This window comes from Tachypleus tridentatus, chromosome 9 (genome assembly GCF_004210375.1).
Source record: "Tachypleus tridentatus isolate NWPU-2018 chromosome 9, ASM421037v1, whole genome shotgun sequence".
In the NCBI taxonomy this organism is placed as follows: domain Eukaryota; kingdom Metazoa; phylum Arthropoda; class Merostomata; order Xiphosura; family Limulidae; genus Tachypleus; species Tachypleus tridentatus.
This window is the reverse complement of record NC_134833.1, coordinates 159,565,798-159,580,852: the sequence shown is the minus strand read 5'-3', so window position 1 is coordinate 159,580,852 and position 15,055 is coordinate 159,565,798. Positions and strand designations below refer to the sequence as shown.

Here is a 15,055-nt window from a genome sequence, read left to right as displayed (position 1 = left end):
AGTATATTTTCAGTAAGATGTACATTTTATGTCATTCACTTGTCTTTTATAAATGACACCAGATGGATATCTGATTACATCCTGTAGGCCTTATTGGTATACTGTGCTAGAATTATGATTTCACACTTCACCAGACATTTGTTCAGTTCCACCACTTGTGTTGTTTACTTTTTCACACCTGGTTCCTGCTACTTGTCTCTACTTTTGGTCTTTGTGTCCATCTTCCTTGACCTATGTCCTGTTCTCCTGCCTCTAGATGTTGAAGGATCATCTTGTGGTTCATCCATGTCACTTGGCATCTCAGTAAAACCCTTTTGTTCTATAACACTCCTCTCGTTTGTACTCTTTGTGCTACATTGGATTGGTCTATGGCATCATCCCTGGAAGACGATTCTTCTGTCACATGACCCTCTACTTCTAATGTATCTTCAACTGCATCAACATGGTCACTGCCTGTTATGTACTGAATTAGTTATCCTCAGTTGTAAGTAGCAACAAATAGCTTCTGCAGCTGAGATATACTTTACAGTTGTCGTAATGATGTGATAAGCAAACAGATGAGAGGACTCTTTACTTCATTGATGAAGAAACATTTTCAACAACTTGTATAGTGAAGTAAATGTACAGAAATTTTTCATATGCAATAGAGCAAACTGCATGTATAGTGATGGTCAGTGAAAGTGGACCCCAGATGAATATTATATTATAGCTGCTCAAAAAACATTAGGGTCAAATTGATCCAGCATTGGCACTTACATAAACTGATATAAATTTGTAATGATTGAGTAAAAAGATACAGAAAGTCCATGTGGACCCCAGGTGTGGTGATGTAGCCTCATCTTTAGATATGTTTATCATTGTTATTTGGAAATTGTGCAGTTGATGTCAAATTTGGAATGTTGAAATTTGGAATTATGAAAGATATTTGGTTATTTTTAATTTTTTAAAATACTGTTTAATGTCATTTTTGTTTTACTGCTTATCAGGAATACCACATTTCCTCCTCAAGTGACATCATTTCCTTGCCAGTATGAGAACATAAGCTGTACACATTCTCCGTTATACTTAGCAGGTAAAGTGGACTACCATTTAAGTCAGATTTTGTTATTGCCATGTGAATAATATATAAACCAAAGGATGTTAGTAAACACGAAATTGAAATATTCCAAAACAAAAATGTGTTTGAAATTCATTTGTGAATTAATCCTCTGAAGGTAGACTTTTCATTAATAATATATAATGGGATGCCTGTTGTCAAACAAATTCAGCACAAAAAGATAACTGAATGATTGTTACAATGTTTTTAAAGGTAATTAAGTAAAAGTTAAATGAAACTAAATATAAGCCTTTCACAATTAGCTTGGTTCTGTATAATAGTCTGTACTTTATAATAACATGCTATTAATCCTTATGTTGTGTATTAAATCAAACCTAAGCCAAGCCTCTCACATGTAGTTGGGTTCTTTGTATTAAACTTCATCATCATCCAGAGGATTAAACCTCTGAAAACCAGTTGAAACATTCTACTTGTCACTCACCAAATGATTTTATTTATGTGAAGGATAACCTCCAGTTGAAATCTCATTGAATTTTATCTGCTAGTTGTTAAGTAATTACACTCACATTAACCCTTTGGCATGGTTGGCAACCACAGTCAACTTGAAGGCTCAGCACGGCAGGAGACCTTCCTTTATTCCTGTTATTCTTATGTATTTAATTTAACATATATAGTATTAGGTACAATCACTGAATATTTCAGGGACTTTTGTTGAGTTATTGCCGAGATATCATGCTTTAAATACTGATACCGTAATTAGTTGAAGTATCAAACATATATATTCAGCACCATGCCAAACATTAAAAGTTGTTATTCAGTGACGAAAGGGTTAACAAGGATAATCTGTAGAAAAAACAGTGATTTTATGTATGCCAGGAGCTACACCCTAGACAAAATGGTTTTGGCTATCTGATTTAAATTACTCTAATTAATTACCAAAGTTCTTGCAGCATGAGTTATCTAACCCAGTAAAGGAAGTAGTTTCAAAACTTGTGCTGCAAAAACAATAAGGATAAATTTTGTATAATCAAAAAGATGTTTGAAAGTGATTTTTATGTTTAACGTTGATCTGAAATATTGTGCATCCACTTATAATCGTAAGTATCTGTTATCTTAAATGTTGTGATTAATATATCTGTACATTTAATACCCAGTCCAAGAATTGTTGAGATGAATTTGGGAGATAAATGGGGCTAAAGACGTTTTTTTGAGATTCAAGTTAGGACCAAGAAAAGTATATTCTAATAAAAAGCTTGAATCTAGTAATTGTGAAAACCTGATACTCTGTGGCCAAAATATATATCTCAGTAATGTTAGGGATTTGGTTATACTGCATTTATTTTGCTGAAAATAGTAGAAGTGGTCATGTTGGCATAAATAAAAATGATTTATTAATATCATCAGGTCATCCTGCAAATAATGTCATTTGTGACATTAGGATTTAAAAGGGGGAAAAAAAGAACTAAAATAACTTGAATCAATTGTGTATTTTCCATCAGTTTAAATAACAGTCTGTCAACATCTAAAAACATTTTCAATACCACACTTATAAAAATCAGATGATCTTGAGACAAAAAAGGTACAAAGGCATTTTTTTAACTTGTCCTTAGAAGTAAACTGTTTTTCATTCAGATGATGTTGCAAGCTTCACAAAAATGGTAATCTGAAGGAGTAAGATCAGGAGAATAAGGAGATGGGGAAGTTTCTCCAGACAAGCTCTTCAATTTTTCTGGAAGTGATCCAAAGCAGGTCTTTTTTTGGGTGTAATGTTCAGTTGCTGACAATATCTCTTAGGAATGATTGTCTTGTTTGGGTTCCCTGCTAGTACAGCAGTAAGTCTCTGCATTTACAATGCTAAAATCAGGGGTTCGATTCCCCTCAGCAGGCCACAGCAGATAGAACAATGTGGCTCTGCTATAAGAAAACACACAAACGTGTCTAGTTTGGTTGTAACAACTCAAAATGTATTACATAACCTTTATCCAACCAAACACGAAGCAAAACCTTCCTATGGTACAGGTTCTCTTTTGGCTGTGGTGTCGCTGGTTCTCCAGCACTAACCCACTGTTGGTGGTGCTTAACATTTTGATAGAATACTAATTTCTCATCTCCAGTCACTAGGCAGTTCAAAAACGAAGTTTGAAGTTCATGATAGTGAAGATATGTACAGATGTCTGCTTGTTCTCTTAGATTATCAGCTGACAACTCACGTGGTACACAGTTTCCAAACTTTGAAACTCTACCAAGTTGTTACAAATGTTGATGAACAGAGGATGTAGATGAGCCGAGTTTCTGGGCTAATTCTTCAACAGTTACAACACAATCCTCCTTAAGTGTTGTTAGAAGCAGGTCATTATCAAACTGAGTAGGGCATTCAGTGTGAGGCGTATCTGTCAAACACCAGTTCTAAACTTATTGAACGATCTTTGACACTTTCTGACATTCAGAATATCGTTGCTGTACACTTCTTGAATGCTGCACATAGTTTCAGTTACACTTTTCTCTTTTCTGAACTTGTAAAACATTATCTTATGTGCTCCTCTGACATCTCCATGATAATTAGGGCTTCTAAAATAAATAAAACAAAAAATAGTAAAGAAACGAACTGGCTTACATTTAATACTATCAAGTCATCCCATATAACTTATATGACTCTGAGAATATTGTAATTTAGTCAAGAAATATGCATTTAAATTTATCCTATCCTAAAAAGCAACATTACTTATGGAATAACCTGATGTATTGTGATTGGTCTAAAACAGAGATAAACTATTTGTCTAATCCTTCATGCCATGTTGGTAATGCTGCCTTATTGCTGGTGTCACTATTAATGTCACAGCATATACCTTATTACTGTCTCTGCATATACCTCTGTCACAGCTGTTACTGTCACTACATATACCTCTGTCACAGCTGTTACTGTCACTACATATACCTCTGTCACAGCTGTTACTGTCACTACATATACCTCTGTCACAGCTGTTACTGTCACTACATATACCTCTGTCACAGCTGTTACTGTCACTACATATACCTCTGTCACAGCTGTTACTGTCACAGCTGTTACTGTCCATATACCTCTGTCGCTGCCTGTTACTGTCACTACATATATCCTCTGTCACGCGGTTGTTGTCACTGTCACTGTCACACATATACATCTGTCACAGCTCTGTCACAGCTGTTACTGTCACTGTTACTGTCACTACATATACCCCTGTCTGTCTGCAGTTGTTACTGTCACTACATATATACCTCTCTGTACAGCTGTCACCTCTGTCACAGCTGTTACTGTCACTACATATACCTCTGTCTGTCACAGCTGTTACTGTCACTACATATACTCTCTGTCACAGCTGTTACTGTCACTCACTGCTGTTACATATGCTGTCCTCATATGTCACATATAGTCGCTGTCACAGCTGTTGCTGTCACTACATATACTGTTGCTGTCACTACATATACCTCTGTCACAGCTGTTACTGTCACTACATATACCTCTGTCACAGCTGTTACTGTCACTCACATATATCTCCTGTCGCTGTTACACTATGTTACTGTCACACATATACATCTCTGTCTGTTACTACTGTCACTACATATACCTCTGTCACAGCTGTTACTGTCACTACATATACCTGTCCTGTCACAGCTGTTACTGTCACGTAGTTAGCACTGTCACTACATATACCTCTGTCACAGCTGTTACTGTCACTACATATACCTCTGTCACAGCTGTTACTGTCACTACATATACCTCTCATGTTGCTGCTGTCGCTGTCACAGCTGTTACTGTCACTACATATACCTCTGTCACAGCTCGCTACATATACCTTGTCACTGTCACTACATATACCTCTGTCACAGCTGTTACTGTCACTACATATACCTCTGTCACAGCTGCTGTCACTACTGTCACTACATATATACTGTTACTGTCACTGCATATGCCTCTGTCGCGGTACTGTTAACTGTTGCTGCTGCATATCGCTCTGTCGCAGCTGTTTGCTGTCTGTCACAGCTGTTACTGTCACTACATATACCTCTGTCACAGCTGTTACTGTCACTACATATACCTCTGTCACAGCTGTTACTGTCACTACATATACCTCTGTCACAGCTATTGACAGAACTATCTCATTGTTCACACACCAACTTAATTAGGTATTTGTTTGAGATTCTGAGCAGAAGCTATCACAACAATGATGGTGACTGCATAGGCCTTCCTTGGCCATCTACTGACAGATCTCATAATAACTGCAAAGAAGATGCTTGTTTATTGTTTATAAAGCAGAGTAACCAAAACTTTTATGTCACAACACTTGGGACTGTTAGGATAATTTTGAAGAAGAGAGAGTACTAGAAACCTTTGTTTGGGAATCTTTCTACAAAACTTCTTAACTCAGACTGTGTATTATGTACAAAACTTATTGTAGTAACAAATAAAAAGATTAATTAATTTTATGAAGTCCAGTGAGAAAAGATTAGTGTAATTTCATTAAAAGGACAAATAAATCTGAATCTTCACGTAAGAGCGTAAATCATGAATTAAACTATCCAACACATGCTGGTTGCTATAAAATAGAAATCCCTACTGTGGAAACTGGTCTAACATCAGTTTGTCATGTAGGACGATACAACAAATACTCTCGTGAACTCTGCCAAACACCATGGTTAATTGAAGGTGAAAAGAAAATGGAAACATCTGTTCAAGATTTAATAGTTGATGTGGTGAAAAAGTTTATTGTAACAGATAGTAAGTAAATGATCTTTCTTCGTTATATGTTAATTAATAATTCTTATGACCCTAATTGTGTAGTTGTTTTTTTTTGCTTATTTGGGAGGTTTTCTAAAGAAACCTCAGTGTTACAACTATGATGGAATATTTAACAAATAACTGATTTTCTTTTGTATAAAATTCTAGTACACTTGTTAAATTTGTGAAAATAAGATCTGTTTTGAGAGCTGTATACAAAGAATTCGATATCATGATATATGTTCCGTTCCACACGGTTTTCATTGATTTAAACATTAAGTATGATAGTTTAATTTATTTTGTTTTTAACTAGAAATCGTGTTTTCTTCCTCTGGACGAGAGGACGTAGATGTCAGAATGCTTGGAGAAGGTAGGAAAGAGTTAGTTTTGTCCTGTTTATTGGAATGAAAGGATGTTGGTGTTGCTTAGTTTTGTCCTGTTTATTGGAATGAAAGGATGTTGGTGTTGCTTAGTTTTGTCCTGTTTATTGGAATGAAAGGATGTTGGTGTTGCTTAGTTTTGTCCTGTTTATTGGAATGAAAGGATGTTGGTGTTGCTTAGTTTTGTCCTGTTTATTGGAATGAAAGGCTGTTGGTGTTGCTTAGTTTTGTCGTGTGTTTATTGGAATGAAAGGATGTTGGTGTTGCTTAGTTTTGTCCTGTGTATTGGAATGAAAGGATGTTGGTGTTGCTTAGTTTTGTCCTGTTTATTGGAATGAAAGGATGTTGGTGTCATAACATTGTGGAGAAAAGACAGTGTTGGTAAAAGTCTTCAAAACTTTTATCTAGACCTGCTATCAACAGTTGTGAAATTTAGTGATAATAATATATGTGGTTGCAAAGATTTCTTTATTACTTATAAAGTTTTAATGAATAATATTAATTAACAGTGTATATTTCATAATAATTTATGATTTGATAGAATTGTCATTTTATTACATTGTGAAAAATAACATGGATTCAGATTAAAAATTTTCTCTGTTATTATGAACCAACTTTTTGATTTTGCAAGATGGTGTAAACAGGATGACAACATTTGACTTCATAAACTGGTACTAAACAAATTGTAACTTTTGGTCTGGTAAAATGGTATAACTAGCATAATATATTTTAATTTAAGTAAGTTGATATAAACAATGGATGACAACTTGCAGAACTAGATACTCCTTGTATTAAAATGTATGTAACTGAGTGAAAAACAATAACAAACTAAAACGTAAAAACAAAACAAATGACCATTGCTTACGTAATATGAAACCTGATTTCCTTTTAAAGGGCTTTCAGCATACCTTTGATGAAACTTATTTACAGACCAATAAAGTCATGTTGTTTCACCATTTTGTTACTGAAATACCAAACAAAATGTTGAACATGTGTTTATCTGTCTGGATTGTTTCAAACAAAATACTTGTGATATGTAGACAAGACAAACCCAGTAATTAGCTTCAGTACTTGCATGAGGTCCATATGGACTCCACATGCCTACTTAGAGTTATCACTACAAACTGTTATATCAAGAGTTGTAAAGTAGCCAAAAAGAAAGTTAAGCTTTTGTTGTTTGTTAAAACGAGCAAGTGTTGACCAGATTAGATGAAGCCTTGATGAAATGTATAATTAAAAAAAAAAACAAGTGTAGACCAGATTAGATGAAGCCTTGATGAAATGTATAATTAAAAAAAAAAAAAAAAAAAACAAACAAGTGTAGACTAGATTAGATGAAGCCTTGATGAAATGTATAATTAAAAAAAAAACATAAATTTTTAAATAAGAAAGTATTTTAAGACAGAATTTGTAGGTTGTTTATTTTAGCTTATTAATGCTTTTTGTTGAATGTTGTAAAACATTTTTAAGTAGTGCCACCAGCAAAAAGGTGAGACTTTCAAAAGGTGCTTGCAAAGATATGAAAACACGTACTTATTGAAGCCTACCTAAAAATTTGAGTGTTCCTCCTTTTATAACTTAAGATAGTTTTAAAACATGTAAAAAAAACAAATCCTTCTTGGAACATATGGCAATCATGCACTCAAGATAAATGAAATAACATCAAGAAAATCAGTGGTTTTTTTGGAAGTGGAACTCTAAGTGATGGTTAGGCACATCTATCTTTTTGAAACAGGAAGTTTTTTACCCTGTACTTGATGTATCTGTGCTAAAATTACAAACTCAGAACTACATAATGCCAAGATTTGTCGTATAATTCTTCAAATGTTTGTCTTGAATTATCAAATGTAAAAACTCGCGTATGTGCGTAAAGCTCTGAGAATATTAAGCATAACACTTTACCGAGACTTCTTTTACTTATTTTAGGTCGGCCATTTGTTCTTGAACTACAAAATCCAAGGTCCAGAGATGTTAGCCAAGAATTCATAAACAAAATTGAAAAAGTTTGTTTTCCATGTTATTTGCATATTAAGCATCATAGAAAATATAGAAGTACTTTCTGAAGTCGTATAATTCGTTTTACTAAATTAAATATTAAATTGTTATATCTATAAAATTCCTTTTACAGTATGCCTAGTAGCTGAATATCATACACTAATGTATTTTTTTAAGATAACTTGTGTGAAAATGTATGTATAATAATACGACCAGTCGAACTTGTGTTTATCTTGCTGAGAAACCTAAAGTCTAGATGAAGATCTATGTGTAGCTTGTTTACACAAAAAGTTCATTTCCTTGTTTTTATTCTTATTTCCTGGTGAGAACTGTTGTCTGTCGTCCAAAGAAAAATTTATTTTTTGAATACAGAAAGGATAAATATGTTTAATTTCAGTTACGTCTCTAGTTGACTAAAGAATCAACTCTTCATCATTGTGATTAAAGAATGAAATGAACTGTTTTCATATCATGCCTAACTTATTTGATTAACTCTTTGTCATCACTTTTGATAGGCTATTAATGGGAGTACCAGCGAAATAGCTGTGAGAGACTTTCAAGACGTGAGGAAGTGAGTGAAGTTAATGATTTAGTATTGTTAATTGCATTTCAGACTTGACAGCTTAAGACTTTCCAGGTACAGTCAGTGAAAGAACATAAATGATGGTAGGACTTTAAGTGGTATACTGACATTTTTGTCAACTTCAAGGTGTGCTGTTAAAACTGTTTCTTGTCAGTAAATACTAAAATGATAGAACGTCTTTAATAACAACAAGAAAACTGAAAATGGAAATTAGTAATGTAAAAATTACCTATCATATCATGGTAAACTTGTAAATGTAAAAATCATATCATGGTAAGCTTGTAAATGTACAAATGCAGATTTGAAAGAGTTATGGTACCATAACACTACTGAGTTGTTAAAAGGTGTTATTAATATTTAAAAAATCCACAACACTGTAGTATGCTGTGAAGATAATACAGGGTTAAGAAAGAAAGATTTTTTACTAATTGTAGGCCATAAGATAAATTAATAAGGGATAAAAAACAAATACGTTGTACATTTAAAGCTGTCATTTGGACTATTTAGACTATGCATTTTATGAACACAGAATTGCTGAAATCTAGAATCATAATATGAGGTGAAGATACTATGATGGAAATTATCTTAACGTATATAAAATGTGAAAAGTCAGGCCTGGCATGGCTGGTAGTTGGGGTACTTGACTTGTAGTACATGGACTGAGAGTTCAAATCTTGTCACTGCAGTGATCACTCTTTCAACCATGGAGGTGTTACAATGTTATGGTCAGTACCACCTTTCGTTGAAAAAGAGCAGTGAGAGATGTTGACAAGTTTTCTTTCCCACTTCTAAATTAGGAATGGTTAGTACAGGTAGCTTTGTTGAAAATTTAAAAAACAAAACATATAAAGTCAAATCAAAATGCATTCTTACTCAACCAAATCATGTGTTTTTCAGGTAGAAAAATAAAGGCAGGTACAATTTTCAGTTTTGAAAACTACTGTTGGTAACTTTTAAACATTTTAAGACTTATCAGAAAAACCGTTTAGAAAAATGTATAAATTTTGAATATTTTTCTACTGTAAAAACAGCCTGAATAAGCTTAAAAACAAGCCTTTATTTAATACGTTCATAATATCAAATGTAGTGCTGTGCAAGAGTAACATTTTATGTTGCTTGTATTTTATGTTTAAAAATATTTTGTCTAGTTTCCATCTCGTTATATTTTTAACGTATTTTATTTATATAAAACTGTAAAAAGAAAATGGTTTATAAAACTACAGCTAGTGAAAAAAATCATAATCATAAGAGGTGTTTTAGTAGTAAATAGTGACAAGTAATAAGAGATATTTAAAAATGTATTTTGGGTCACTTTTTCATTTATTCAATTTTATTTTACCTAGTTGTTTTGTCCTTTTAACATTTGTTTATATAAAAATGTTTAGGGTAATGTCAAATATTCTATCCTTAACATTGTTGACATAATAGAAGTATAATAACATACTTGTTATAGGATGTTAAAAATAAGAATCACTTTAGAATTCTCCCCAAGTTAAGCCTAACAGATAGATGAGCTAGAACTATTGTAATGGAATGTGTTGATTTGTTTAGAGAAGATGTCCACATGTTAAAGGAAGGAGAAGAAGAGAAAAGGAAGACATATTCTGCTATATGCGTCATGAATAGGCCTCTTACAAAGGAGGATATCGAACAATTGAAAACGCTTAAAGATTTAGTAATTCAACAAAAAACACCTCTTAGAGTTCTTCACAGGTTTGTGTGTTCTTCAAATGGGCCAGCTTATAATTAATATAGGGGTTTCAGAAACGTTTGCAAAACTAAGTGTAAATAAATGTTTATAATTTATTTATCAACTTTTCAGATTTATGTATTTGAAATTTGAATTGACATAAATTTTTGTGAATTTATTACATGAGTTGTCATGTTTTCAAACGATATAGCATGAAAACTGAAACAATAGTACCACCACAGCTTTGAGTTCTCTCTTGTAATGTAAATGAATAAATATACACAAAATGTAATTTTTTCCTGTGAAACTCATTAGATATTTTTACCAATGTGCACTTTGTTTAATAACTTATTTTCTTGTGTTTCGTATCAGTTTACATTTAATAAATTGAAAGTCCTTACTTTTATAAATTATAACCAGGTTTTATTTTTTTCAGACGACCTCTTGCAGTAAGAGAAAGAATAGTTTATGAAATGTCAGCAGAAAAGATAGATGAGCATAGGTTTCAACTCAGTCTCTCGACTCAAGCAGGAACGTATCTTTATATGAAATCTGTAGCTATTATTAGAAAACGTATTAATATAGGTGGAATTAGAACTGCACCTCCCACAAATGTTCATTATTATCATTTGAGACTAGTGTAGGATAAAATGGTATCTCTTGTACATATTCTAGTAAATCTATTCAGCCATACGTGAACAAAATACATTGTTTGGTATCAGTGGATTTATGAGAAATCTACATACGTAGAGAAAAGCGATTGCATCACTTTTCATAGAGGCAATTTATGAACCTGGATGTTTGTTTGCGATGACAGGCTCGAAATTAGGTTTTAATTTTGAAGGTTCAAGACTTTTTTTATGTTTGTATTTAATTGTTTGAAGATACAGTTGTCATATTTTTCTCTTAACATCTTTGATTACCCTTAACTGCATGTCAGTTATGTGAAAGAATTTGTTCATGGAGATTTTGGTCGAACTGTCCCGCACCTTGGAAGTATTCTTGGTGCAGAAACTGACATTATGGAGTTGGATGTACAGGTAAAAATATTCTCTGTTAGGGTATTCTTAATGGGAAAACTGTCATTATGATATTGGACATAGAATTAAAAATAACTAAAATGTTAGTCTGTACACGGTTATGGATAAACTGACTGTAAATGTTGTATCCCATGTCATTTTTCAAGGTAGAACACTATATTTATTCAAGTAATATAAAGATGATTGGTCAGCAACACGACAGCCAACCAGCCATGTATATAATTATCATTGGGTTTCAAATCAGTGCCTTCATTCACAGTTTGCTCATATTTATACATCAAATAGCCTCCATATTGCAGATGGGATTCCATGTGTGTTTTGGATAGAGAATGAATGGTACTATCAAATTATTTTTAGTGTGTTTTCTTCAATGCACGGTTTAACATGTGAAAATAAAATTACTCTATATGATGGATTTTGTTGACCTTGCTAGTGGTGATTGGATACATCCTAAGAAGAGTTTAATGTGACGTAAGAAGTACATTATGATACTGGTATGTTGATACAGGCTTCTCGTATTGTAAAGTCTACTTAATGTTTAATGTGACATAAGACGTACTTTATGATACTGGTTTCTCGTATTGTAAAGTGTACTTAATGTTTAATGTGATGTAAGACGTACTTTATGATACTGGTATGTTGATACGGGCTTCTCGTATTGTAATGTGACGTAAGACGTACTTTATGTTACAGATATGTTGATACTGGATTTCTTGTATTGTAAAGTGTACTTAATGTTTAATGTGACATAAGAAGTACTTTATGATACTGGTATGTTGATACGGGCTTCTCTATTGTAATGTGATGTAAGAAGTACTTTATGATACTGGTATGTTGATACGGGCTTCTCTATTGTAATGTGATGTAAGACATACTTTATGATACTGGTATGTTGATACGGGCTTCTCTATTGTAATGTGACGTAAGACGTACTTTATGATACAGGTATGTTGATACGGGCTTCTCGTATTGTAAAGTGTACTTAATGTTTAATGTGACATAAGAAGTACTTTATGATACTGGTATGTTGATACGGGCTTCTCTATTGTAATGTGATGTAAGACATACTTTATGATACTGGTATGTTGATACGGGCTTCTCGTATTGTAATGTGACGTAAGACGTACTTTATGATACAGGTATGTTGATACGGGCTTCTCTATTGTAATGTGATGTAAGACATACTTTATGATACTGGTAGGTTGATACGGGCTTCTCGTATTGTAAAGTGTACTTAATGTTTAATGTGACATAAGACGTACTTTATGATACTGGTATGTTGATACAGGCTTCTCTATTGTAATGTGACGTAAGATGTACTTTATGATACAGGTATATTGATACGGGCTTCTCGTTTTGTAAAGTGTACTTAATGTTTAATGTGACATAAGAAGTACTTTATGATACAGGTATGTTGATCTCGTATTGTAAAGTGTACTTAATGTTTAATGTGACGTAAGACGTACTTTATGATACTGGTATGTTGATACAGGCTTCTCGTATTGTAATGTGTACTTAATGTTTAATGTGACATAAGAAGTACTTTATGATACTGGTATGTTGATACGGGCTTATTGTAATGTGACGTAAGATGTACTTTTTGATACTGGTTTGTTGATACAGGCTTCTCGTATTGTAAAGTGTACTTAATGTTTAATGTGATGTAAGACGTACTTTATGATACTGGTATGTTGATACAGGCTTCTCGTATTGTAAAGTGTACTTAATGTCAGAGCCAAGGGCCTTGGTACTAATTTTAAGTTTATTTATATAGTGCATAGATCTGCATTGGCCTCCTAAGAAAATCTAAGATGACTTCCAGAAGCACATGTAAAGAAATTGTGTCAAAAGTTGGTGGGAAGCAAATAACAGTGCTGATAAAAGAAGTATTTACAGAAACTTATTTATAAATAAGGTCTTTACTCATATTGTAGGGAAGAAATCCCTGCAGAACAGCAAGTCAAAAAGAGAATGTAAAATTTGACTTTACTGTAGCCTGCACTAGGTTAGATATTATGTTCTAAGTCCAAACCTAAGTTTGTAAAACTCAGAAAACAACTTATAATAAAGGCTTTGATTCATGGATTTTTAATTTTGTGATGGACAAAACAAGCAAGGTGATTTAGGCAAAAATTTTACATACTGTAACTGATTCTCATTTGATCAGATGTATGTTTTAATGTACAAGTAATATACAACGCCCCCTATATGCAGTAGATTGTTTCAATTTTTTTTTTTTTTATTGTAAATTGGTTTGTAGTCAAATTAAGATTATGTGCCCTTAACATTGGGAATATTCACAGTATGCATGTGAAAAATACGTGTACCCTGAATTTTATATTTCTGTTCTGAGGAGCTCAGAAAATTGTTTTTTTCTGGAATTTGTAATATCATTGTTAATAAAATTACAGCATGGAGTTGTCATCCATTCCACCCAGAGTTCATCTTGAATTCTTCACATTAACAATCTATCAAAGAAAAGTTTCATTATTCATCGATTTAGAGAAGGTAACATATAGAATAGACACAGAAATGATCAAGTCCCAATTTTATTTTTTTACAAAGGGATAGCTTCTAATATCCATATTTTACAGTAAAATGCAATAGTAGAACATGACCTGATAAGTGCTTGCCTCTTACTAGTTTCATAAAAGAAAAAGCTACAGATAAATTAATTTAAATGTTAAAAATAAATACAGAATTGGAAGTAATGAAGGAAAGTTATTTATCTCTATATATGATAATAAATCCAGAAAGGTCTGATAAGTCGTACTCCAAATCACGGTAAGTGAAGGGTGGAGTCTTGTAATGGGTGAATATTTGAAAACTCTGAACTCAGGGGTAAAAGCCATTTTCCTACATGTTCCAGGTAACAGTACACAACATATGCATCTCCAACTAAAAATAAGGCTAACAGCTAACACGTTCAAAGTAAGTCTTCCATGTCTTACCTGTTTTTCAACTGTCCAATTTGAAAATGAAATAAGGGTATTCATGTTATTGAATACAGTGTCATACCAGTCAATTTGCTAGATGTAGTAGCTATGGATTTCAGCGAGATCAAAATTCTGAGAGACAACTGTATTCATACACCAGATGGCTTATGGAAATCAAGCAGGGTCAGATGGTTTGCTTTAGACCTGACAGCATTAGTCTTTTTAGAGTGGTAACTATGACTATGGGCTATTGTCAAGATACATGGTCATCAGACAGAGCATAAAAATGTGTCAATATGGCGTGGCTCCGATATAGTTTAAATGTAAAACAGCAAATCTCAGTCAAGTCTCAAGAGGATGTTGATTTGATTTTATTTTTTTCAATTTCTCATAACCACCAGTATTTAATATTTCAACGTAAATTTTTTGTCTTAATATTTGATTATGATATGCAAGGAAAAACTGTCTAAAGTGTCCCAACAACTGCATGTAGTGTCAATATAAAATACAAATTTCTCAGCATTAGATATTTTTTAAAACCTCAACTTTACAATCTAGTATTTTAAGGGTTATTCATATCTAATCTTGAGACATATTCTAAGAACAAGTTAATTCCTCATT

At 33.0% G+C, this 15,055-nt stretch overlaps 1 protein-coding gene across 2 annotated transcripts in view; it reads left to right on the top strand.

The window, feature by feature from the left end:
* The window catches only part of Pus10 (Pseudouridine synthase 10), a 32,759-nt gene extending 18,829 nt beyond the window's left edge, over positions 1 to 13,930 (top strand). For both annotated transcript variants that reach the window (XM_076458229.1, XM_076458228.1), the window contains 9 exons: positions 987 to 1,072; positions 5,685 to 5,810; positions 6,124 to 6,180; positions 8,117 to 8,193; positions 8,701 to 8,756; positions 10,320 to 10,481; positions 10,895 to 10,993; positions 11,399 to 11,498; positions 13,273 to 13,930. In XM_076458229.1, coding sequence (XP_076314344.1) covers positions 987 to 1,072; positions 5,685 to 5,810; positions 6,124 to 6,180; positions 8,117 to 8,193; positions 8,701 to 8,756; positions 10,320 to 10,481; positions 10,895 to 10,993; positions 11,399 to 11,498; positions 13,273 to 13,308 — 799 coding nt within the window. In that variant the 3' untranslated portion in view covers positions 13,309 to 13,930. The remainder of the gene's footprint in view (positions 1 to 986; positions 1,073 to 5,684; positions 5,811 to 6,123; positions 6,181 to 8,116; positions 8,194 to 8,700; positions 8,757 to 10,319; positions 10,482 to 10,894; positions 10,994 to 11,398; positions 11,499 to 13,272) is intronic.
* The last annotated feature ends 1,125 nt before the right edge of the window (positions 13,931 to 15,055 follow it).